At 39.7% G+C, this 23,969-nt stretch overlaps 1 protein-coding gene across 6 annotated transcripts in view; it reads right to left on the reverse strand.

Moving 5' to 3' along the window:
* Positions 1-23,969, reverse strand: part of ctnnd2b (catenin (cadherin-associated protein), delta 2b) — a 215,625-nt gene that overhangs the window by 57,624 nt on the left and 134,032 nt on the right. For 4 of the 6 annotated variants that reach the window (XM_074688270.1, XM_074688268.1, XM_074688269.1 and 1 more), the window contains 7 exons: positions 20,154-20,305; positions 16,918-17,088; positions 13,204-13,349; positions 11,937-12,187; positions 9,367-9,498; positions 6,331-6,574; positions 506-562 (listed from right to left, as the gene is read on the reverse strand). In XM_074688270.1, coding sequence (XP_074544371.1) covers positions 506-562; positions 6,331-6,574; positions 9,367-9,498; positions 11,937-12,187; positions 13,204-13,349; positions 16,918-17,088; positions 20,154-20,305 — 1,153 coding nt within the window. The remainder of the gene's footprint in view (positions 1-505; positions 563-6,330; positions 6,575-9,366; positions 9,499-11,936; positions 12,188-13,203; positions 13,350-16,917; positions 17,089-20,153; positions 20,306-23,969) is intronic. The other 2 variants (XM_074688273.1, XM_074688271.1) reach the window with 1 other exon arrangement.

Raw genomic sequence — 23,969 nt, forward strand, 5'->3', positions numbered from 1 at the left:
ACAGAAGACAGACAGAATAAAAACCACAAATAGAAAAATGGGTGTAGGTATGGATGAAAAGATGAACAGCCAAAGGAGAGAATGAGAAATATCTACACTCAAAAAATAAATACATCTGGTGAGCCATATTGGTGGAGATTCAAATTAGGTGATCAAAGCTGAATTTTATTGTAAAAATCATAAATTGATTTTGGAATTTTAAATTAACTTGTGTTTTATTCTTTGTTATTAGGACAAGGATGATGACATTTCACATAATTATTTAAAGTGATGCAAAGTCCTTATTGTGTCTCCTATTAATCCAAAACATAAAACTTAAATAAAAGTGATCTGTGATTTATAAGTGTAAAATGAGTGACAGTACGAATGGGATATACCATGCTGCTTGTAACATTAGCAGCTGTGTCAGATATTGGTGTCATATAGAAAAGATGGACAGATTTAGTGAATGAGACAAAGGTAGATAGACAGAATGAATATATGTATAAATAAATGGTTGGATTACTTTGTCATTCTTTGCTCGGCTTGATTTTGATTCCACACAAGGAATTCTGGGTCGTACCTATCGAGGGGGACAGGCAGAGAGAAACAGGAGAGAGGTTTTTGTTGGCTTTCTGGCAAAGAAATTACTCATATTAGTGAAGATTAGTGAATAGAAATCAAAATGTAGCCACTAAACTCGTCTTTCTCTCTCAGCATTTAGTAAACAAGCGATGGCGGTGGAGGTGGGCGGAGTGACGACATGCACGTAAAGCAGGAGGTGAAGATGGTGGATATGTTGGGTAAAGAGAGGGTCATAGGATTATACAAAGGAAAACTGTCGTCTTCTGGGAACTTGATTAAAAATCTGGATTTTTCTGTCATGATGATTCTCATGGATTCAATCATTAAGGTGTTTTCAGGAGATCCAATCAACAGGATGTTTTCAGACAGAAAGGTGACATTTTTCTTCATGTCTCAAGTGACCTGAGTTTGTACACAGAAGGCTCGTATAAAAACGTGATCCTTGTATCTGCAGCCTCCATTCTGAAAAGATAAACAAAACCATTGTCTAAGCATGGCTGACTGAATCAATCAGGAAGAATTCACTTATTTATTTTTGTTCTTTGTTTGACTGAAAGTGACTCACTTTATCTCTGGAAAGCAGGACTTTTACCAGAATAACTATGCAGCAATTTTACTAACAAGCTAAGCTGCTACGCCTGTCATGTGTGGGTTTAATTTAAACTAGATGCAACAAATCCTTGTTTATATTTTTGGAAATGACTTTTTCCTTGCAAAACATTATAATAAATCAGAGTTATTTAAAATCAAATCAAAATGAAACAATTTCATGGAGTCTTTTTTGCCATTAATTACATTTTTATTATCTGTGCTACATCTCAAATGTATGTTTTGGTGAATAAAATCCCATAAAAACTCTGAAAATATCAGCAAACTTTGAAGGCATATTGCATTCACTTGCATCTTTTTTTGTTTTTAACTAACAAGACATTTGTCTTGTAACTATGTTTTTTTTTTTTTTTTTTTTCAATTTAAGAATTTTCTTGCGGCATCAGTTGAACTCTGTTGGTATCCAGGGTTTTCAGCAACCGTCTGTCTTTTAAGTCACCGTGATGCAATCTGAATCTAAAAGATCTAAAATGCACATCCTTTATTCATGTAACAGACCATATTGACTCAACTGATCCAGAGACCTTCTGCCAAATATGCCAGCACTTCATGGACAAACTAATAACAGTATCATCTGTGTAACTTTAGCGTTGTGAATCAATCCTGGCCAACCTGTATGGGTAGCTGAGAAAAAGCATTCAGAAATAACTTGCTTTGGTGCTGATAATCCTATTTCAAATTATGCATTACAATCAGGCATATATCTAGAAGGGAGCCTTTTCAAGATCACTTAGAAAATCTTCACAGTTCCTTTAAATTGGAAGTTAATCAGAAGAAACCAGATTTCTTTTTCAGGTCCATAAGGCCAAAGTAGGGTAGAGTGTGTGTCAACTGTTGAATTGCGACCTTCAGGTAGTTGAACAACATGAACAGGCACTGCAGTGGGAGAAGAAATGGACCAAGAAGTTACAAAAATATTGTTAAAGTGCTCATGTAAATGTATCACGGAAAGAAGTCTTGGATGGATGTTGATCTCAATACCACAGAGTAACCTAAAAGTTGGCATCCAGAGGCATTATCTTCTCTCATCCTCAGACATTGACAGACCTTGATAGCCAGCGGGTTAAAAATTTGAGCTGGTCTGAATGGGAGTTTAAAGTAACGGTAACTTGTTAATTCAGACATTTTTTTTTATTTTGAAGTGAATGCAATAAGCTTAACAACTGAGGTTGAAATGTTTGAATTGAGAGTACACTTTGTAGTGGTAAACTTCAGTGTGATTCATTAAGTATTTGGGTTCACAACTTTACCTCAAGTTAAGCTTTGTCAACTGGTGCACCTGTACACAGACTGTACAGTAGGGAATTGTCCACTTAAACTGCAGCATTTCTGACTTTTTGAGAAACACTTGCTCATGTTAACATGACTCAGCTATAACCTAGTTAATTAGCAGGATATTACTCTATTTCAGAGTGATTAAAAGTTTCCCTTTGTGTCCCTGGTATGGTCACATGAATTGGGGTCTAAGTGTCTGAAATGTGCACAAGAGACAGGAATTTATTGGAGGATCTTTTTATGGAGACAAGTCTCACTCAAAATGCTACAAAATGTTTTACTAAGAAGTTCAAGATAAGAAAAAGACTTTCAGCTCTGATGGATCAGATAAATCGTGAAATTATCATCTTAGCGGACCCTCCCTTTAACACAACATGGTCAACAAGCTACACAGACGGCACTGCCTTGTTTAGTCCGTGCATAAACTGATGTCTGGTTGTGCGTGTCGTGAAGAATAAGCAAAATGTCATGCATCACAAGTCAGTCCTTCACATGTGGCAATGCAGATGTGTAACAATGAAGCTGGAGCTACAGATTGAACAGACAATGTGAGTGTGATGTGCAAAGAGAAAAAAACACTCAGACGAATGAGTGGAGCACAAAGCAATGGCATCAACAACAGTCACCCGTCCTGACAACTCAGAGGAACGCTCTTAAGCTTCCAAATGTTAATGAGCATTTTAGCAGAAAGTGGCTCACTCATTAAAAATAAAAGACTGTTGAAAAATTACATAAATATCTAAGCTGAATACTTCCTGCTTAACACCTGAGCTGAAATGTCACAAAGGGAGATACCTCAGCATTAATTAGGCAGCTTCTTTTCATGGCACCACGTCTGTGCAGTCATTAGTCAAAGAGAAAAAGCTAACAAGGAAAAAACCTGAGACACAATAAGAATAGTACCTGAGACCTGATGTAAGTGGGACAAAAGACTGATAAAACATCTATTAAGCTGTCTCTCTCTGTTAGCCATTGTTATCTGTCAGTGTCTTTCTCGTCCTCACTCTCACACGCCCACACTCGTACACCGAGCTCTTGTAGCACTAAAAGCAGACTTTGTGTACTTTTCACAAAACCTGTGTCTACCTTCTGCACAGAGTGTAACTGAGTGTCACTGACAGAGGGGCACTTACTCTCTAACAGCTGTGTCAAACTTTTAAATCTGGCCTAGAGGTGTGTGCAGGCACTCGTATGGCAGTGTGAACGGGTCCAATCAGTAGGCAAACCAGAGGACAGTGAAAGATGTGGCGTGATGTGTGTCTCATACTAAAGCCCAGATTCAGCCAGCCCTGCAGCACTGAACTGTCAAATCCTGACAGTCAATTATCTGCCGAGGTGAAACAAACTGTTTTGTGTCACCACATTACTACTGTGATGCTCAGGGTGCAATTAAGCTTTTCTCCACTGTTAAAGCCTCTGGAAACACTAACCACTCTTTCCCTCTAACTACAGGTCAGGAGCATGATAGTAGCATTTCAAAAGGATTAGAAACTCATTTTGAATCTACTTTGAGATAAGTAGTTCCACCTCTATTTGCTTTCCAACTTTTGGGTTTGAATTTGTGAGATTTTGTAACTTTTGCCGAAACATTCGGTGTATAAGGCTACATTTAGTTCCTCTTTTATCCATACAATAAACTGTTTCCTTTGTATTACAATGACCACTGTCATTGAGTACACAGAAGAAGAGCTGCTACAGATGGTGACTGAAAGGAATACAGAGGAAACATCCACAGACACGGCCTGTGGATGTTTCCTCTGTATTCCTTTCAGTCTCCATCTGTAGCAGCTCTGTGTGCTCCGGTTCATACAGGTATCCTTTTGGTTCCAAAGTGAATGGAACTTCATCGTCGCTGTCATAGTCACTCATTTTGAATTTCCCACGCTGCCTCACAATCCTTAGAGTACAAACAAAAGAATTACGATACTTGATCAAACTTACACGAGGCTACAACTGGTGCCCGAAGCATAGCTTGTTTACATTCCCTACAGCTGAAAGGAGGAGGGGGGACGCAGAAGGACACATAACCAGTTAGTTAGGTCCAGATAAATGTTTATATTTCCGAAGACTTAATGCACTTAAAAAATATTTTATGTAGCGTACTCTTAAACTGTGGTATTACTTTTTGATTTTAGTTCTTGTAGGCAGAGAAAATAGCCTTTGAATTTGGTACCGTCCCTCCCTGTTAGCGCCTATCTCCTCGTCACCATCGATTACAGTTTGTGTCTTACTGAGGGAGAGGAGACAACTTTCTACTGTATCTAATGTCCTTAGTGGTCACATAGAGCTCATACAACCCCACTTCAAAAAAACTGACCTATCCCTTTAAAATGCAGAGAGGAAGTCTGTAGCTGTTTCTTGACTTATCAAGTCATAGTTAGGCTTCTGAAGAACCTTAATAAACTATCTAGCAGATAAATATTGTAAAGTGCTGGTTGACTTTAGGAAAAGTGCCCAGCAGGGGAAGATGGCATGAGTCTGAAAAAATTGGTTGTGGGTAACGGATTAATCCGTTCACTGAGCGCTAAATCTTTGTAGCTTTCTGGCAATTGGGTGAATAAATCAATTAAACTTGATGTGCTACACATTTGCGCAGAATCTTGACATTGCTGAACTCACTGACAGTCTTCATTCAAAATTACAGACATCCTGCTCAAGTGTAACTGTTTAAGACAAAATATGAGGAAAAGAAGGGATATTGACGCACTGAATTAATCCTTTGGAAAAGTATGAAAATGTCAAAATTTATATCCAGGAGACACAATTTCTTTTATCTTATCGATGTTTATGCAGAGTACGCATGCACAATTTGAATTTGTTGGAGTTTTCCAGGAAGTTCATTGGAAATATGAGATTCTGCACCTGAATTGGATAACTTTTTGGCAGCCGTGCATGAGGCTAATGCTAAAAATGGGCCTTAAATAAAAGTACGTATTGACTAATGACCCCGTTTGCGTAATATGCATAAGGACATAAGGAAAGGAAGTAAGACATTCTGGTGTACAGAGACTTTTCTGTTCACAACACCAGCTGTACCTGCCATTATTCCAGAACTGCCCTATTGCTAGCTAGCTAACACACCAACAAAGCTAGCATCATATAATTTTAATCACCATCAATATTTCACAGGTAATTCCAAGTTTCAATATATCTTTCTGTTTCTAACCATCTGTAGCACATGCTAAGTCAAAGGATTGAAACTACGTGCTCATTTACAAAGTCGCATTGCTCAACTGCTTTAGGGTCTGCCATCTTTTTTTTTAATTGGTGCACAAAGAATGACAGGTTATGTTGGACTACAGAGATGTGACTTGATGCATCCTATCAGACAGTCTTCAACACGCTGCTGTAATTTGTCTTTGGTAGCTTATTTCCAGAGAAGCAGCCCCGCATGTGGGACACAGCTCCTGATATCCAAGGTGTTGACCACCTAAAGTTAATATTTTCATACTGCAGGACTTGTGCTTCCTCCTCCTCTACTTCTGACTGCGTTGATTTAAATATTATGTTAGGGGGTGCACTACACCGACTGTGCCATGTGCCGATACAGATCAGTGCCAATAAGATATGGCTTACTGCCTCCTCAGTCTTCAGAAAGGTATGCATGAGCTGGTTTTATTCACCCTGGCTTTTCTCATGACTTTAAGGTATTTCTTCTGAAATCTCAGAGATTGGTAAGACTCCTTTTTTCACATCTTTAGCCAGGTTTTCAGAGGCTTTAAAGCTGACGCTGTTGACCCTTTTCACATTTTTTTTATTGATATACTGACTTTGGTGAATCTGGCCCTCAGTAAGATCAGTGAAAGTGGAAAGGGAGCAGTACAGAGGGCTTCATCAACAAGCCAAAGCTGGTTTCAATACACAAGTCTAGTTCTTCCTCACCTTGGGTCCTTTTGGATGCTGTCCACAGAAGGGGACCGGCCCAGGGCAGCTTCAGGAGGCAGGGTGGTGCCCGACTTGCTGTAAGGCGACTCTGTGGACGGGCAAAACTGCAGAGTGCGGTACGGGTTGGCGTAGTCAGCAGCCCCGCTTCCTGTGGCGAAGCTGCCTCTCTGAAATGTGGCTGTAGCACTCTGGCTTCCCGTTCGCTGCAAGGGGATTGGGTCGACACCAGGGGAGGACGGGGCTAAAGCAGGAAGAGGAGCGTAGGGAAAAAGCAGATAGTTGAGGACCTCTTGGTATAACTGGTTCACCACTGGGTTTGATGTGGCCCAAGAAAGGCAAGGGAGTAAAGGAAGAAGAGAGCAAAGACATGTACCAACACAAGGAGGCACGTCCACACACACACATACACAAACAGGATGGGCAAAAGCAACAACACCATCAATGGAAACAGAACAGAAGAAAAAAAAAAAGAAAAGGAAGAAAAAAAGTTACAACAGAAAACAATAATTAAAGAACAGAGCTGACAGATTTAAAACTTACAACTCCACAGGTAGAGGACTTCAAATGAAAGAAAAACAAAAGTTTGATTTGAACAAAAACAGACGATCAAACAGTGAAAGCAAACAGAGAAAAAAAAATGACTGACACCACAGGCAGCACATGAATGTACAACTTAAAAGGTTGGTGCGCTTGTTTGGCCTAGTGTTTGAGAAGCGCCCCCTGTGGACAGAGGCTATAGTAGTTAATATTAACCAGAGGTCTAATCCAACCTGTTGCCCTTTTCTGCACAACTTTTCCTAGTCTCTTTCCTAGTTACCTGTCCCTCACTCTGTCCTGTCTTCTCGATAAGCCCACTGAAAATACATTCTGCCTCCTGCGTGGCTTGGGCAAGGCTGGTTTCCTCTGGGACAGAATGACAGGCCTATCAGGAGGGTCTAAGGGTGTCTTTAATTTGGGGACCTGTCCCAGGAGTCAATAAGGAACGCCACAAATGTGTGCCCTACTGAACTGCTTGGTGGAAAAGGGGCTTTAATTTCCCAAAAAATGACAGCGCCACAGTCTGGTCAGTTATTTGGGGATGGTTTGTTTTTTTGTCAGACCTTGAAAAAAACAGTCAGCTGCAAAGTTTTCTAGAAGGCAGCGACACGATTCTAGTTATTTCGACTTCTTAAACAGGAGCATGCGGCCAAGTGGTAGACAGGTGTTCGTCTACAGGAAGCAAACGATCACTTCAAACCACAAATGCCTGATAATAAGTAGCCAACTTTAGCGCAAGCATTTTTTACACCTCATTGCTACAGATAGACAGAGACATGCATTACTTATTGCTTTTTATATAAATATATATAATACCCATACAGCTACAGTATCTAGCAAAGATTTTCTGACTCAGCTGCAGAAATTGACATGTAAACCGATTTTTATTATTATTATTATTATTATTACTATTATTATTATTATCATTATTATTATTATTATTATTATTATTATTATTATTATTATTATTATTATTATTATTATTAAGATTGAAAAAAATACATTGTAAATTTCATTGCATCTTTAGTTTGATCTGAAAAAAATTGTCATATAATCTAGCCCTATACGGGTCAACATGAGAACTTCATAAAACCTGAACCCTACAGATGTCCTCTGTCAGACTCAAACTGAGAACTGAATTGTTTTCTTGTTTAACAGCATTTCAAAAACCACTTGGGCATGGTAGTCAACGCACTTACAGTGGCACGCTCAGAGGGAGGTGAGCTGGGTCAGTGTGTGCATAAGTGTGTGTGTGTGTGTGTGCTGTAGAACAGCAGGGACCCTCACAAGGCCTGGGGAAATTCACCTGTGATGTGAAGTGGAGTGTAAAGTGTTGTCTGCTTGTTTCCAACTCTCTTTATTATCTTGAAACTATTTGAACTGACCTTGAAGCACAGGCAGGCTCCAACAACTACTTTGATTCACACAAAAAAGGAAAAAATAATTACAGAGCAGATACTAAATTTAAAAAGAAAAGAAGAGAGAGAATTTGACGGAGTGATGCTGTCGTGACTCAGATCCTGAGACTCGCAGCTGTAGGTGAAGATTGAGTTCTCTCCATGCATCAAAGTAGCTTATCAGAGCGAGAGGTGAGGCAGCGCGACAAAAATGACCTCAAATCTCCTAATTATTGGAGTAACTCTGTCATACTGGAGAAAATCTTCTGGATTTTTCTCCTTTATATCTCCTGCCTGTGTGGGTCTCTCCATGTGACAACATTTTTGGTTCTGATGACCGAACCAGCGGTGTAGCGTCGACATCATTTTAGGACACGGTTGATTTGCTTTGATTTCAAAGCGCCCGAGCTCACGCCCATGGGATTAATTGAGATTAATTCTCAGCCTAGAAAACTAATTAGTTAACAGACTGTGACTGGGAGACAAATTGCCATTGAGACCCCAATTGGATTTGCCCACCTGATTTGGTAAACAGTGCAAAGTAATCAGATGGGACAAGAAAGTCTCTCTTGTGTCCACAGCAGAAACAACACTTTAAAATCACACTTCTCTCATATTAAACTCTGTTTTCTTCTTTTGTTATATCTTTCAGCATGCCGGACAGTTTGACTTTGAACCATCACTTTTTTCAGAGCATCATGTGACGTCTGCTTCCTCTCGCTGGTTTTTAAATATAGACGGTCCAGGTGCTGCTGCAGCTATTTATAACTTTTGGCTTCTTCAAACATGGTCTCACTTTCCACCAAAATCATCTTTCCTTTCTTCTTATTTCCTGCCTTCCACATCACTTTGTCTCCAACAGACCATCTCTAACACTGATTTGGATACTTCAGTTGTAAAACCATCCTGCTGTTAGTGATGATTGGTGACAATAGTGTGAACCCTTTAAGTGAAACAGTGCATGAAATGTTTGCTCTCTGCTCAGGATCTACTCCCCCAGCCCTCTGAGATAGATCTGTGATCCCTCTCTTCACCTGAAATAAATAACCCTTCAGCTACTGTATTTATTCCTGCAGCCTGTTTATCCCCCTCAGCTCACCTTGTCCTCTAAGGTTAGGTTTAGTGTAGACTCGGTCCTCGTAGATGGGGTCGATGTGGTGTTCAGGGGACTGCAGGGGTCGGAGTTCAGAGCCCAGGTGGCTGTGCTGGCTGCTGTACGAACCTCTGGAGCCTAAAATCACAGAAGAGATAGAGATGAGTGATTCTTGAGGATCGCAGAGTGTGAAATGCTGAACAATCACACATATTCACAATGGTTTAGAAGTCAGAATTCTCATGTATAACTGTCAAAAGACCATATTACTCCGCATTAAAGTCTCCAACAAAAAAGGCTGATGGAGTGTGATTCCATGACCTTTTTACTCAAGCCTGTTGTTTACACTCATCAGCTGTTAAACTTATTCCTCACTATGGGAAAAAGTTAGATATGAAAGTGTCTTGGCCTCTTCTTTCCTTCATGGTGGGAGGTTTTCTTTTTCATAAGGGTTTATGAAAATGTTCTTTTTAAAACATCTCTGAGCCTTCTTGTTTACATCTACCATTCTGTGTATTTGTGATAATTATGAAAAACAGAACAACTTGAAACTACAGCGACAGAATTTAAACAGTCCCAGAAAATTAATTAGGGAAGAGTTATCAATTCACTCAATTTACTTCTAGGAAAACAAATTTATTGTTGTTTTCACAAAATTGCATTGTTTTGACACATTGGTGTACCAACTTTGTTTTAGCATAACAACACAAAAATAAATTAGTTAAAAAAAAAAATTCCAGCTTAGAGCCATCATTACAATTTTGCCTTGCTTTATCAATGTGTTGCCAGGCGCTCTTCTCTCTTTCTGCTTTGTCCATTTCTTGTAATTTTTTCATCTCTTTTTTCGTAATCTTTGTATTTGGAGTGGATCACTACTTTGTATGGTTCATTTGTTGGTCATGGACACCAAACTTTTTGTGGCTTCAGTGATTTTTTTACTACTTTTTCTCCTGTGTTTCTCTGGAGATCTTACACGTAACCGTGGCTGCATTGTTTACATGTGAACTCAGCTGTTAGCAGCCTGTAGCATGTCAATGCTAACTGGTGTAAGGCCTGGTCTGCGGCTGACGGAGCTGAGAACGGTCGCCGGTGCCACATTGAAGGAGCTTCGCCTGCTGTGGGCAGACAGGATCCAGGAGACAGAGACTGAACAGACTGCTGAAGAAGCTCAGTCCTGGACCCTTTGGAGGTGGAGACTGGCTGGGCTGGAGAGTGGTGGCTGGGCTGTCGTCATCTATTTTCTTGTGGACCTTTTTGCACTTTCTATACACTTTCTTACTTTGTTTTCTTGATTGCTGCTATGTCTTTAATTTCGTTGAACTTGTTACAATAACAATAAAGTTCTATTCTATTCTACTCTATTCTATAAGTGGGAAGTAGTCAAATTCTTTCTCCACTATATTATCAAGCCATTGTCATGTTATGTGTAAAAACATGGCGTCTATTAAAACATTGCTATTGTCAAGTGTTTGGTTTGTAATTTGGTTTATCTAACAAGAAATGCTTATCATACGTTATTCCATATCATCAAATCATTGTTCATATCATGTCGGGGTAAAGGGTACAAAAGCTCAGTCTGTGGGGAACCAGCTCACTTCTTGGGCACCGTTAAGGTGACAGTCATTGAGGTTGGGACTGCTTGTCTGAAACCTCACACTCAAATCCCTCTATTTGTGCATTTCTTCAGGAAGCTGATTGAGCTTGTGTGTGTGTTTCTGGCCAATGTGTGCGTTGTATGTTTGCCAACAAAGTTTAAAAATAAGCTTTTCACTACTTGAGATCAAAACCAAGCAACAGTTATAAATAAGTTGTATTTGGTTGATTTTAATACTTGGCTTTCTTGTTATTATCATTACTGACAACAAAACTATTTTTTTTATTATAATAACAATTATTATTTTGATAGGGCAGCTTGAGAGAAGCTACGGGGGGCAGTAGTTACTGCTGTGATCAGACGGTGATCCTCTGACCTGTATAGGAAGGACTACAGCCTCCATATGAGGCGTCTGATCTACCAAGTGAGCTAAAATGGTTCCCCACTCAAATCTGTTTTATTCCAAGTTCATCAAACAAACATTTAAAAACCACCAATCCATTCCTTAGAGCCAGGAACAAAGGGAACGTCTGGCACTTCAAGCTACTTTTTGGGAGAGACACTCAATCTAATTTAAAAATTGTTTGAAAAATTCATGAGAACATTTATAATGTAATAAATTTTGGATCAAACCTCTGGCAAATTTAATCAGATATCTGATCATGTGTTTTCTTTTCAATCCTGCTGATGAATACCAATTAGACAGGCATGAGAGATGGGCTCATATGAGCTCAACTATCGTGAATTAACATCATGACTCTTCCTAACAAACCTGATATTGGAGCCTGAAGCAAAGTAAAAATTCATAACACCACAGAACAGATTATATAATGGTAAAAAAAAGAAATTAATCGCAGCAATGACACAGTCTATGAGAGTGCTTGTGAAGTAACTCCTCTGTAAAAATCCAACAGAAATCTGAATCTGGTCACAGTGACACAACATCTCACAAAACTACAGTGTAAAATAAAGCAGTCCTGACCTCTTCCTGCCAGGCTTCCAGGCCTTTGCAGGGTTGCGTTGGCGTACAGCTCATGGGAGATCTTGTAAGTATCTGCCCCGATGTGATGCAGCATTCTCTTGGTGGGTGACAGAGTGGCGTAGCTGCCCACCACCGAGCTCAGCTGGTGGATGGGCGACGAGGAGTGGTTTCCACCGGGGGAGGCCGCCATGGGGAGTGGGGAGGAGGAGCCAGCAGCACCAGAGGCCACCATGTTGATGGGTGATGAGGTGCTGCAGGATAAGAAGAGAGGACAGAGCAAGATATTCAGATGACAGACTTTCCTTGCAATTTCTGAAGGACTGATTTCTTCTCTACTCACTTGTATTGTAAAATAGATTTAAATAACAAAAAGAACTTGACTTTACTGAATGCAAAGAAAACTACTTGCTGCCTGTTCAAACAGTTTATGGAGTTGAATTTAACAGAGTCTGCCTCTAACAATGCAAGGATCTATTCACTTGGGGTGATTTCTGTGTGGGCAGAAACAGGAAATCGCAACTAAACGATTGACACTTTGCATACAACAAGCCAAATTTCTCAGACACATTTAACTTTCTTCTAATATCTTTGGGGACCTTGGGATCTCCACAAGAATTTCAGATGAAGTTTTGTGACTTTGAAGAACATTTGGCTACACAGCGGGAGTTTACACTGACTGGCCCACCAGCAATCTGCTCCTTTAATAAGAGTTTAACTCTGTGGGGTTTGATTGCACAATCAAAACTGTGCTTCAGGTTCTTCATCAACGACTAAAAGACAACAAGTTGTGCACATCTATAACAAAGATTTTTGTTTGTCTGCTGTGAAGTCAGGTGGGGAAAAAATATATATTTTTTGTTTTAAATAAAAGCCACGTTAATGCCAAAGAAATGTCTAAACTGGATACATAAAGAATGAAATCCAAGTCATTCAAAACTTCAACAAATGCAAAAACTAAGATGCTTATCAATTAATGTTTATCAAGTTACCAAGTAATTAACAGGAGTGTTGTTTATTTATTTGTACTATTTTACTGCATTTTATGGCACTACTTTCACTTGAGGGTATTTTGATCTTGTCATATAAAGATCAAATAAGTACAATGCTACAGCAGCAGAGCGTTAGGAGCAAAGATGACTTGAGTAAATAAAGATGAGGCAATTACATCAAACAGATGTTGCGTAGAGATGTAACCACCTGGTGAAACCCTGTTCACTTTATCTCTATGAATAAGTCTTTCTCTTTGACACATAGCATTTGGACTGACCTGTAGGACTTGGCAAGTCGGCTGGGCGAGTGTTTAGGCGAGGACACCCTCTGCAGCGTGGCGTAGCTGGGCATGTCAGAGGACGCTGATCCAAGGCGCTGCAGCTTGGTAGGAGATCCCACGGCCTGCTGAGGGGAGCTCACACGCTGTAACAGAAGCGATGTACTTCATTAAAGGAGGATGTCACTCACTTTAAATATTCATCTTTTCTTCTTACTCCTATCATTATTTTCAGAGAGATGAACAACTCCCCCTGGAGCAGGATAACCAGAGAGCAGAGACTCTAATCTGCGATAACATCCTGATGAAGAGCTCGGAGCCATCAGACCAAACACGAAGGGATGACTGAACTTTTAGAACCAAATGAACTTGAAATGTTACTGCGGGCAAATGAGCCGCCAAATTAAGTTCCTTCCCAATTTTTCACATTCATTCCCAATTTGTTCCAACTGAAGAAAAGAGATGAGGAAATATTTTCCAAGTCTTGCAGTAAAAGAACTAAAGGTATGCTTTTAAAGACTTCATTAAAATAGACAAGCCTGGGCCAGATTTGTTGAAGTGCGGATGCTGCAGATTTTTTTTTGATACGCTTGAATCACGGCAGTACATCTGTTTGAACAAATTCAAAGGAAGGATTACACAGCATTTTTAAAATCATTTATTCAGAGCCCAGAATTTAAAGCAGCTAAAGAAGCAATAACAAAATAAATCACCACCAAAGGCCAGCATTAAATACTCCAGTGTGGCTGCTCTGCTGACCCGAGCGTTCATGTACCTGCTTGCAGAAACCATTTGTAAAAACTAATTGCAAAGAAGATGCAAGAAAAGCTATTTCTTCAATTGCCACCATGATAGCATTAAACGCAAAATGAGGCGTCAGCACAGTTTGACCACCAGAGCAGTTTGCACAGAGCTGTCCAATGTTTGTGGTTCATAAAGCCTCAACCGGCTACAAATTAGATTCTTTCTTTGAAGGTAGGGTAGCTCAGCCAAAAGAGTGGAGAGGTTTAAAGTAATCCAGGTCAAAATTAATATCTGTGAGGTTGAGTTCACTTTGTTTGGTCAGTACACAAAACTCCAGCAGGATTAATTTAGTTCACAGATTTTTTTTTTGTCAACACAGCTAAAAATAAGTTCTTTCCTGGAGGCAGGATACATGGAGGCTCATAATCTGCTGGACTACTAGCTTTTTAGTGAACAGTCTCATTGATTGATCAAGCTAGCCATGGCCAAAGGCTGAGAACAAGCCAAGAAACTCTGTCATAATAAGATGTCTTCTTTTTTCCTCTGCAGTGGGCTGTCTACTCCCCCTGGCATTTTGTTCTCAGGATTGTGCATAATTTCCTTCTTTGAAAAGTCAGTGAACGGGAATAAAGAAATCCTTCCAGGCTAGCTTCTTCTCTTTGTGTAGTACAATATTTTTGTCCCTTTATTTAAAAGTGGAGGCTCCACAGAGAAAGGAGATGCAGGGGAATAAACACTGAATAAACATGAGCTGTCTGTAAATGGGATGCATCCATCACATTCTGTCTTATAACCAGGCTACAAACAACAACAACAACAAGTGTGTTAAAATCCATCAAATCTGTCTTAAAGAAGACAGACACAATCAGAAAACCTTTTCAGCTGTATGGTTGTTCAGACTAAACGTGTGCTGTTTATCAAACCTCGACATATTCATACGTTGCAGAAATTTCTGAATATGTCTGTAAACTGATCAAATTGTCCATTTTCAAAATAGCACAAGATCTTCACAAGACTCCCTGAAATAATTAAGTCATCACAACTGGTTAAAGACACGTTGGAAAGCAGAGCCTTAAATACCAAAGTCTGCCAATAGCTCTGCCTTCGACAGAGGGCTGGCCAATCAGAGGGAGGGGGTTTGTGGAGCAGGGAGCCTTAAAGAGACAGCAGCTAGAACAAAGTGTTTTGGACAGGAGCCGTAACAAGGGTTTCTCATACCCCTTTTCCACCAAGCTGGTTCCAGGACTGGTGCTAGTGCTGGTGCTAGAGCCGGTTCGCAGTTGGTTCGAGAGCGAACCAGTTAAGAACCGTTTACTTTTCCACTTACAGGGGCCAACCTTAACTTATCTTCTTCTTTTGTTGTTTTGCTAACCCCAAACTTGTCTTTTTAAAAGTGCTGCTCTTCTGTGTTTTTACTCTGCTAGGGTTGGTCAATAATCACGCCCCCCTGACATAAGCCTGTAGCCTCTGATGTAATGTAATGTGGTTCTTTCTGCTGGCCCAGCAAAAAGTTGGTGCTTGCCAAGCACCAGTTTTGAGAGCCAGCAACTGGTGCTTAGTCTGTGGAAAACCAAAGAACTGGTGCTAAGTCTGGCTCTAGCTCTGAACCAGCCCTGGAACCAGCTTGGTGGAAAAGGGGTATCAGGGCGACACTGGCCATCTTTACGGTGCCATACTTAAGCACGGTTTGTTCCATGCAGCGCCATTTCCCTTGCCTATACAGCCGCAGTCACACTACAATATGAACCAGACTTAAGAAGGATTGCCTTTTGTACATATCATCGCATCTGGGTCTCAACAGAGGCAGTACAGTAGAGGACACAGAGGACTTGGAGACAAATTTTGTTTCTTTTTGGCTAATGTCAAGATGTTTTTGTCTGACACAGCCTTCTAAAACCCCACATCACAGGGCTAACATGTAGACTGACATTAAACACCAACACCTCAGGTCATTTGTCCTAATGGACATTTTTTCTGACTGTAGGGAGAGACAGGAGTACAAAGAGTGAACTAAGGCAGGCACAGCAAGTAAAAGTAAACTTCACACCGAAAGGCCCAGATTCAAACCAGGAACCTTGGATATGTGAAGTAACAGCTTCTGAACAAAATTCAGTCAGTTTGAGGTGTCTCTAAAAGGCACACATTCATGCAATGAATTAATGGGGCACACACTATTAACCTTCACAAAAACTCAAATGACCAGTCCTTAACTGTTGATCAGATCTATTTCCTCCTCTGCCTCCTCAGAGACTATTTTCCTCAAATCTCATTTTTGCTTTCTACAGCTTATCATATTGGTAAACTTTCTAAAAACAATTAACTTTAAATTTTCATAATGTCACAATTTTATAAACCTTAAGTTGTTGAGCTCATCCCAACATATTTACTTTTTTTTCACGGGCCCTTATTCAACAGATTAAATCTACTAAATAGAAAAGCAAGCTTGTTAATTTAATGTTAAGCAAATCTTTAATCACTGATTTCAGAATGAGGAATTCTTTTGTTCCATTTTGTTCGCTCTTGTGTTTCAATAACTTTTACACTGGTTTTTCAGTTAGGAACAAATTAAACAAATCAATCAATCAAATGCACAGTTACTGACATTTTGAAGGGGTACAGCTAGAATTTGGGATATCTTGTTGTTTTTCATGCCATAGCCCTGGTTTGACACCAGGCTCAGTTGTGCTTGTCATGAATCAGAGTCATAGCTTTCTGCCTCTGCAAAGGAGCAGTGAATTAACTTTGGGGAGCCACACAGTGGGTATGTGAAACCTGGAGATACGCTGAAGTGCTCCCTAGATGTCTTAGGAATGATAGAATCAATAAAAAAGGCCCATTGTTGCTCTTAAACTTCTTTTTTTTTTCCAGAGCTACAGCAGTGTGAAGGATAGTGTACTACTGGGAGGGGAAGAGAGAGCATCTGTCAGACCACAACTTCAACATCAAAGTAATCTGCTGGGGGATTTGTACCTGTGCAGGCAAAGTGGCGCAGGAGTAATACATGGATGGTCCAACAGGTGCAGATCCACCCTCAGCGGGTAAGAAGGCGCTGCCATGGACCTGCTGGGCAAATGAGTCTCTCTGGGACTGAGAGGGGGAGTCTGTCCCTGCTAACTGGGCAGCTGCACGGCTGGATGTCACCTGGAGAGGATAGAGAGGATAGAGAGGGGGGCAGAGGGGGACAGAATGGTAATAGTGAATATGAAAATGAAGCAAGAAGAGGAAAGAGGAAGAGGGAAAACAGGAACGAGTGCCAAAGTCAGTACAAGTAAAATCAGAACAGAGGGAATACAAACATGTAGAACGAACGATGTGTAAATAAAGAGAGAAAAGAGACAGAAAGTAAAGTGTGAAAGGAAATGTAAGTGGTGGAGGGAGTTGTTAAGGAAAACAGAGAGATAAAGATGAAGTAAAAAGAGCCTCATCATCTTAAAGCTTCTGGAAATATGTCTTGGATTCAAAGAAGTCACCCAACAAAGTTTGCAGTCTCATTAAGCATCCACTAACGTGTGGGTGACATTTATATGATTGCCATTAATCAAAAGCCTTGGTATAAAAAAAGACTCATTCTGATGTGTTGGACTGTGTGGGAGCAGCTGATGACACTTATTGACAGTTGCTTGGCTCATTGGCACAGCAGCAGTGCATTTAACAGTCAGTGTATGCTTTAGTATGGATAAAAGTAGGGGAGACTGGGGACTGTTGCAACAAAGGACGGTTGCAACAAGCCTTATTTCTCTAATCAAAAACATGCTAGAGTGATGACACTCACACTGCACATGCTCAGTTAGACCCTCTACCCACCAAGAAGAGAGAGACCATATTGAGCATCTGGTCCTGCTTCTATCAAGTAAAGTTGTTTTGGAGGTATGAAAGTAGCTTTTTTCATGAGCTGTTTTTTTTGTCATACTGTCCTGACCTTATGTATGAATGAATCCAAACCTATCTAGTTTGAATTACTGTTTGTTGACTGTTAAATGACATGGTGAGCATGTGTCAATGTCAATGTGGCTAACTAGCACATGGCGTTTTGTCATGACTGGTACCATGGGGACAGTTGCAACTGTTGCAACTGTCCCCATGCTATTAGGATAGTCATATTAGAAGAGACCACACAACCATATTTTTTAAGATTTTTAGTTCAAAATAGGCAAAATAAATATATTTTATTGCTCATGATGAACAGAACAGGCAATCATATGGAGAAACTAACACTGATGATAAACAGAATAATTTCCTACATAACTTATTAAGCAAAAATGAGCAATTAGTTATTGTTGTATGTTGTATGTGTCATATAAACTTGTCATAGAGTGAATGAATCATCTAAATAGTGAAATTGTATTCTGTTTATTTTCAGTATGCAAAGAGTGAGGAAGAGAGTCACTAACAGAGGGGTTCCCCTCAGTATTTTGGAACAAGCCTCAGATATTATTACAGTTGAGGGCAAATCAGCGAGGGCAGTGGCCAAGACCTTTGACATATGCCACACCACATTGTTCAGGTTCCACAAGAAAAAAAAATAATCTTGCAAGCACTGCTTAAAAAAATAATGTTGCAAATTATTCCATTCTTTTTGTCCCTAAATGCAATATTGAGTTTTATAGCTTCAGTAATATCTGCACATTGACTCAAGGTAGGCCCATGTTTTAAACAAAACAAAACAAATTAAATACCTTAAAGCTGTACAGAAAAAAAAAATTGAATTTGAGCCCACTCTGGGTCATAACATTAGTATTTGTCCCATTTAGACAAAACACTGAGGATAATTAGTGAAAAATTAATGTTTTTTTTTTTTTATATGTTGCAACCATCCCTGATCTGTGTTGCAACTGTCCCCAGGTTTGGGGTCAATTGCTACGTCTGAATTCCTCTATTCAAAAATATTCTGATTAATATGTTATATGTAGCCATCTTTAAATGGTATGGCCATTTAGCAGACAGATGTAGGTGAGACTAGTCCAAATATTCTCTGAGTAACTGAGAGTAATGTAAAAAGTGTTGCAACTGTCCCCAGTCTCCCCTATTTTTGATCGTCTGATTTGAAATAAGAGGAGGAAATAGAATTCTTGGTCTCTGAAAACCTTAACAACAACTACACTCAGAAAGGTAAGCAACTCAACGCTCTGTTATCTGTTTTATATTTGGCAACTGGCAGCCCATACAGGGTCAGCCCAATGTAGACGCTGAAATTTGTTCAAGAGGAAGTGTGTGGACTGAGTCGGCAAAAGACAGACTTCAGACAAACTAGCACAAAATTAGTACGTAGAGAAAAAAAAGATGGGGAAATAACATCAAAAGGAGAAGTCGGAGAAAAGAAAACAGTTCATCTCCTTTCCTCTCTCTTCCCTCATTAAATTGGGGGTAAGACCAGCAGGGAGGTAGAGTTTGAGGCCCAACCCTGGCAGGTGCCTTGTCAAAGCTCTTCTTTCCCTGTCCTCTCTCTTACAACTCTCTACAGGTTCCTCCTCTAAGTCCTGTATCCTTTCTACAACCTCCCTGCATTGAAATGAGGCAGTTAGGGGAGGTAGAGCATACAGGCTCACCTAACAGTCTTCCCCACCTGCACTGCCTTTTCTGACCTCTTTCAAGCATCTCACTATGGACTCTTTGTGTGTTTCATCACAGCACAGATATATGGCTTACTTGAGAGGACTTAATGGTGACTATGCAAGGTTAACTCATACCTCTATAACCCTAACCCAAACCCAGTGCTTAATATCTGCCACAGAAAATAAAATACCTTTTATCTAGGAACATTTTTACAGAGATAAAAATCTCAAACAGGAGAATCTGGCAGAGAAAGCAGCAAAACAAATGTCACACAAAGAACAGCAATAGATTCTAACAGGAAGAAATTTTGTCCAACACTTTCAGGAATAAATTATCAGCTTTCAGCTGTAAAACATGTTCACACTCTAGTCCAATGATCCCAAATCTGCTTTTAACATGTAAGCCCCGTCCAGCAGGGTGACCCTGAAACAAGTCTTTCCTTAATACATTAAGAGTTTGTGACATGACACCTTGCAACAAGACAAAAACAGCCCCCATGGAATGAGTCTAATATACTTTATGTACAGTATTAGACAGGCTTTGGGAAACTTCTATGATGATATCTCAGATTTCACTCATACGTGTTGACTTCATCAGACCTGACCTGACGTGGTTCAAAGGTTAAAGTAGGTTAATGTGTGGATTTAGCATACCTGGTTGTAGATGTGAACTGCTCCTCCAATCTGCCCGCCACGACCGCCAACTGACTCCCCGAGTGTCAGCCCCTGGTTGCTGTGGTAACCGGCTGCTGCATAGGCATCCTGGTTGTTGAGCTGTAGAGCACTTTGGGACAGGAGTCCTTGTCCTGATGGAGACAGAAAGAGAATATTTAACAATGAGGTGTGGAGATAAAGTGATGTCCAGTTTGAACTGAACTTTGAGATTTTTTGTCAGGAGACACCTGATGGTTTTGTTTTACGTCTGTCAATCACTTCTGTATCAGCTCATCTTTAAGACAGCACCCTTCTGTCCATGGCCTTGAAAGTGTTTTACAACCCCTTTTCCTTTCTTCATGTTACACAATGTATTGATTTAAAGAGGAAAATGAGTTTGCGTGATTATTTTTGTTTCTGACAGCATCTGAATCAAAGAGAAGAAAGGAGTAGACTAAAAGTGAAAGAATAATAAACTACAAATTCATGTCCTCTTTCTTTTTGTTACAACCATTTGCTTTTAACTCTGATGTTCAGCCTCTCTGCACTCTTTTTCCCTCATGCTCTGTGACCCTGAAATCTCAACCTGTTCCTGACCCCCATTTAAAGCCCTCCCTCCCTCTCTCTCTTACCTGTCTTTTTAGCACTCAGCACTCAGGTTTTCTGTATTATTCAGCAAGATGAACATCTGAGTGTATCTATGTATGCCACCATGGTAATAAAATTTGTCCCTTCAGAGTGTATTTTAATGTTTTCTTTACAGAAGTATGCAAGTACAAGAGTTTTATCATTGATCCTTCAAGTTATCCTTGTTTTCACTGTCATAAAATATAACAGTGAAAACCGTTTAGACTTTTTTTCTCCAACAAGGGTTGTTTAATGCAGACTTGATATGTTATGGATAATTTTTTAAATATTTTGCTCATATTTTTGGGGACATCTCTTTGTCATTTTTTTTTAAATCTATGACTACAAACTGGGTTTTAACAAAGGAGGTGGGTATGTGCAGCATTTAAATTAAAAACCAAGTTATCTAAAGAGAGCCAAAAAATGGTATAGGATTGTGTTGTGTCATGCTCCATTATTTCCTAGTGCAGACTGACGTGTCTTCTCATGAAGTGTCATGTCGTATCATTTTTTATAGTATCATATTACACCGTGTCTCTTCCCCATTCTATTATATCATGTGGACTTGTTTCCTATTTCTTTGTACCTTATCCCACTAAGTCATCTCTTATCTTATCTTATCAAATCATGTCCTCTCATGTCATATTGTTGAGGCCAACCTTACTGTCAGAAGGCCCTTTAATCAGAAAATCAGAAGGCCTGTTAGCCTGAAGGCATGAAACTTTCACTGTTTATTGCTATATTCGCAAGTCCCCCCTCCCCACTATAACAGGGCAATGTTATTCTTTGATAATTTATGTTATCTGTACCAGAGCCAACTTAAGAACATCACAGGCCCCTGCAGTAATCTGTGCACTGGGGCCCCTTGCATGCTGCCTTTTATCAATAACCATAGATAAAAAATAAAATTAAATAAAATTAAATGTTTAAAAAAATTACTAAAAGTTATTGAAAAATATAATATAATATAATATAATATAATATAATATAATATAATATAATATAATATAATATAATATAATATAATATAATAAAAAATAAATAAATAAATAAGATGAATGAATGAAAAACAATAAATATTTTTTTTATTTTTTTTCTTCTAATCTTTGAGGACCCCTAAACTTGCAGGGGGGCACCAGGCCAACCAACCACCTCGCCCATGTGTTGAGAAGGGTCTGATTCATACAAATTCTCTGGGATGCAAATTCTGAAACACTGGTCAAAATGAGAATGAAGAATATCAGGTAAATTCAAACCAACTTCCTGCAAAAAGGTCTTTTTTTTATAACTGCTTTGTGAGAACAAGTTTGCCAAAAGCACTGTATATTATTGAATGATATCACATCACATCGCATCACATGTGTCATGTTTTGAAGTGTCATATCATATCAAATCACATCTCATGGTTATATTTGTCCATCACAGGATTAAATAGAAAAGTAGAGCTGTGATGTGACAGCAGAACTTTGTTACAGAATCTTGACGAAATGTCAAAAACTTTAGCTTCATCTGAAATGAAGATTGTGCTGGACCTGCTCTGTCAGACCAAGACCTAAAAGATCACAAAACAAAGGAGCAGAGAGTTTCAGTCAGCTCTGAGACAGACACTTTAACCATAGTAACTCACTGCACACTAAACGTCTACTTCTCCTGCATTTGGAGCTAACCCACCCTGGTAGATCCAGGATGCACTGTGTGCAGCCAGCTTCAGCTTAAGGTCTCTGTAGCGTTGCTTTTGGCATCATGCTCAAGCTGAAATAAACACAGCTGAACATTTACTCAGGCATAGTTCATTTTTCAAACATAACCAGGCAGAGAGTAGACACACAAGCTGCCAAGTCTGTTTACAATGTCATGCGGCAGCACTAGTTCAGCAAGGAGCAGAGATTCTGCTGCTGTTCTTAACTGCACCTTAGTGACAAAAGGACCAAGGAAACACCTGCTTGTTTTTCTTTTTAAATATTTCACTCTTCACTTTAGTCCTGTTCACACATGAAGTTCAGACAATTTTCAGAAGTCTTGACGTTTTCTGGACTTTTCCTTAAAAATGCATCCATAATAGCAGGAGGATGTTTCTGCACTGTGTCGAAGGGTAAAGGTGATTGTTCTGAGGTTTGTATTCCTGTGGTAGAAAACAATGATTAGACCACCTTTGTTAGCAGAAATTCTCGTAAACACACTGGACACAGTCTTGAAATTTTCAGGATCTGAGCGCATGTGTGAAAGAGGTTCCAGTCGGACAGAGGTCAGAAATATTGGAAATTTCCCTTTGAGTGGTTAACCAGCTATGACTTCCACCAATCTTCGACGGATGTGGAAATGAATTTGCAGCTCTCTGCTCTGTTTTGTTATTCTAGCAGACTCTGAAGCTGATAAATAACCCAAACAGACAGACATGAGGTGTTGGAAACATTAATGAATGTCTGGCACGACAGAAGGTTGTCCTCAGAGGGAATAAAGCGGCGCAGCATCTGTGACGTCTAATAACATCTCAACAAAGAGATGGATGTCTGGGTTTGTTGATTCGTCTCCCACAGTTGAACAAATTCTGTGGCTTGCTGACCTGGAGGGGGACTGAGTGATCCTCTGAGCACTCAGTGGAGTTGTTGATGCTGTCAGATGAAACAAAGAAGTCATTAGCACTGTCTGTCCATCTGTGGCGGCAAAAATAGATCCAGACATGCAGCTCATTTTGCCCTTTAGCATTTCTTTAAACACGCATGCTGGCTTTTAGCAAATGTTGATCTCACTTTGACTGAGAACGAAACAAAAGCCACCAAACTTTCTTTCTTCAGTGGATTGTGTGGTTATGTTTCTTATTTTGTGAAACATATCTGGTGGCTGAGCTGAGTCTCTGGCTCATTACATGCCTTCTAAACTCTGTAATATAATCTGTCTGCTGAGAGAAGATTAAAGACGAGATTAACTCATAAACTGCTTCATAACACCTTTCATAAAAGCCGCTTTTATTCCCACAACTCTTCCCTTTCCACATCCAAGCTTTAGATGCATCCTTCAGGCTCCAGCTGGACAGTCTTGCAGTCTCTGCTATCAAGCCAGCAGCTGGTCAGCCATCAGACCAGTCTGTTAGTCAGCGCTAACTCTCAGTTCATGAATCTGTAACGTCAAATTAACTTTTCAAATGTCTAAGATGTCTCAGAATACATCACTGTAACGAGATGTGATGTA

The sequence above is a fragment of the Halichoeres trimaculatus genome, unplaced genomic scaffold, assembly GCF_033239565.1.
Source record: "Halichoeres trimaculatus isolate MK-OKI-2021-1 unplaced genomic scaffold, fHalTri1.1 fHalTri1_scaffold_15, whole genome shotgun sequence".
Classification (NCBI taxonomy): domain Eukaryota; kingdom Metazoa; phylum Chordata; class Actinopteri; order Labriformes; family Labridae; genus Halichoeres; species Halichoeres trimaculatus.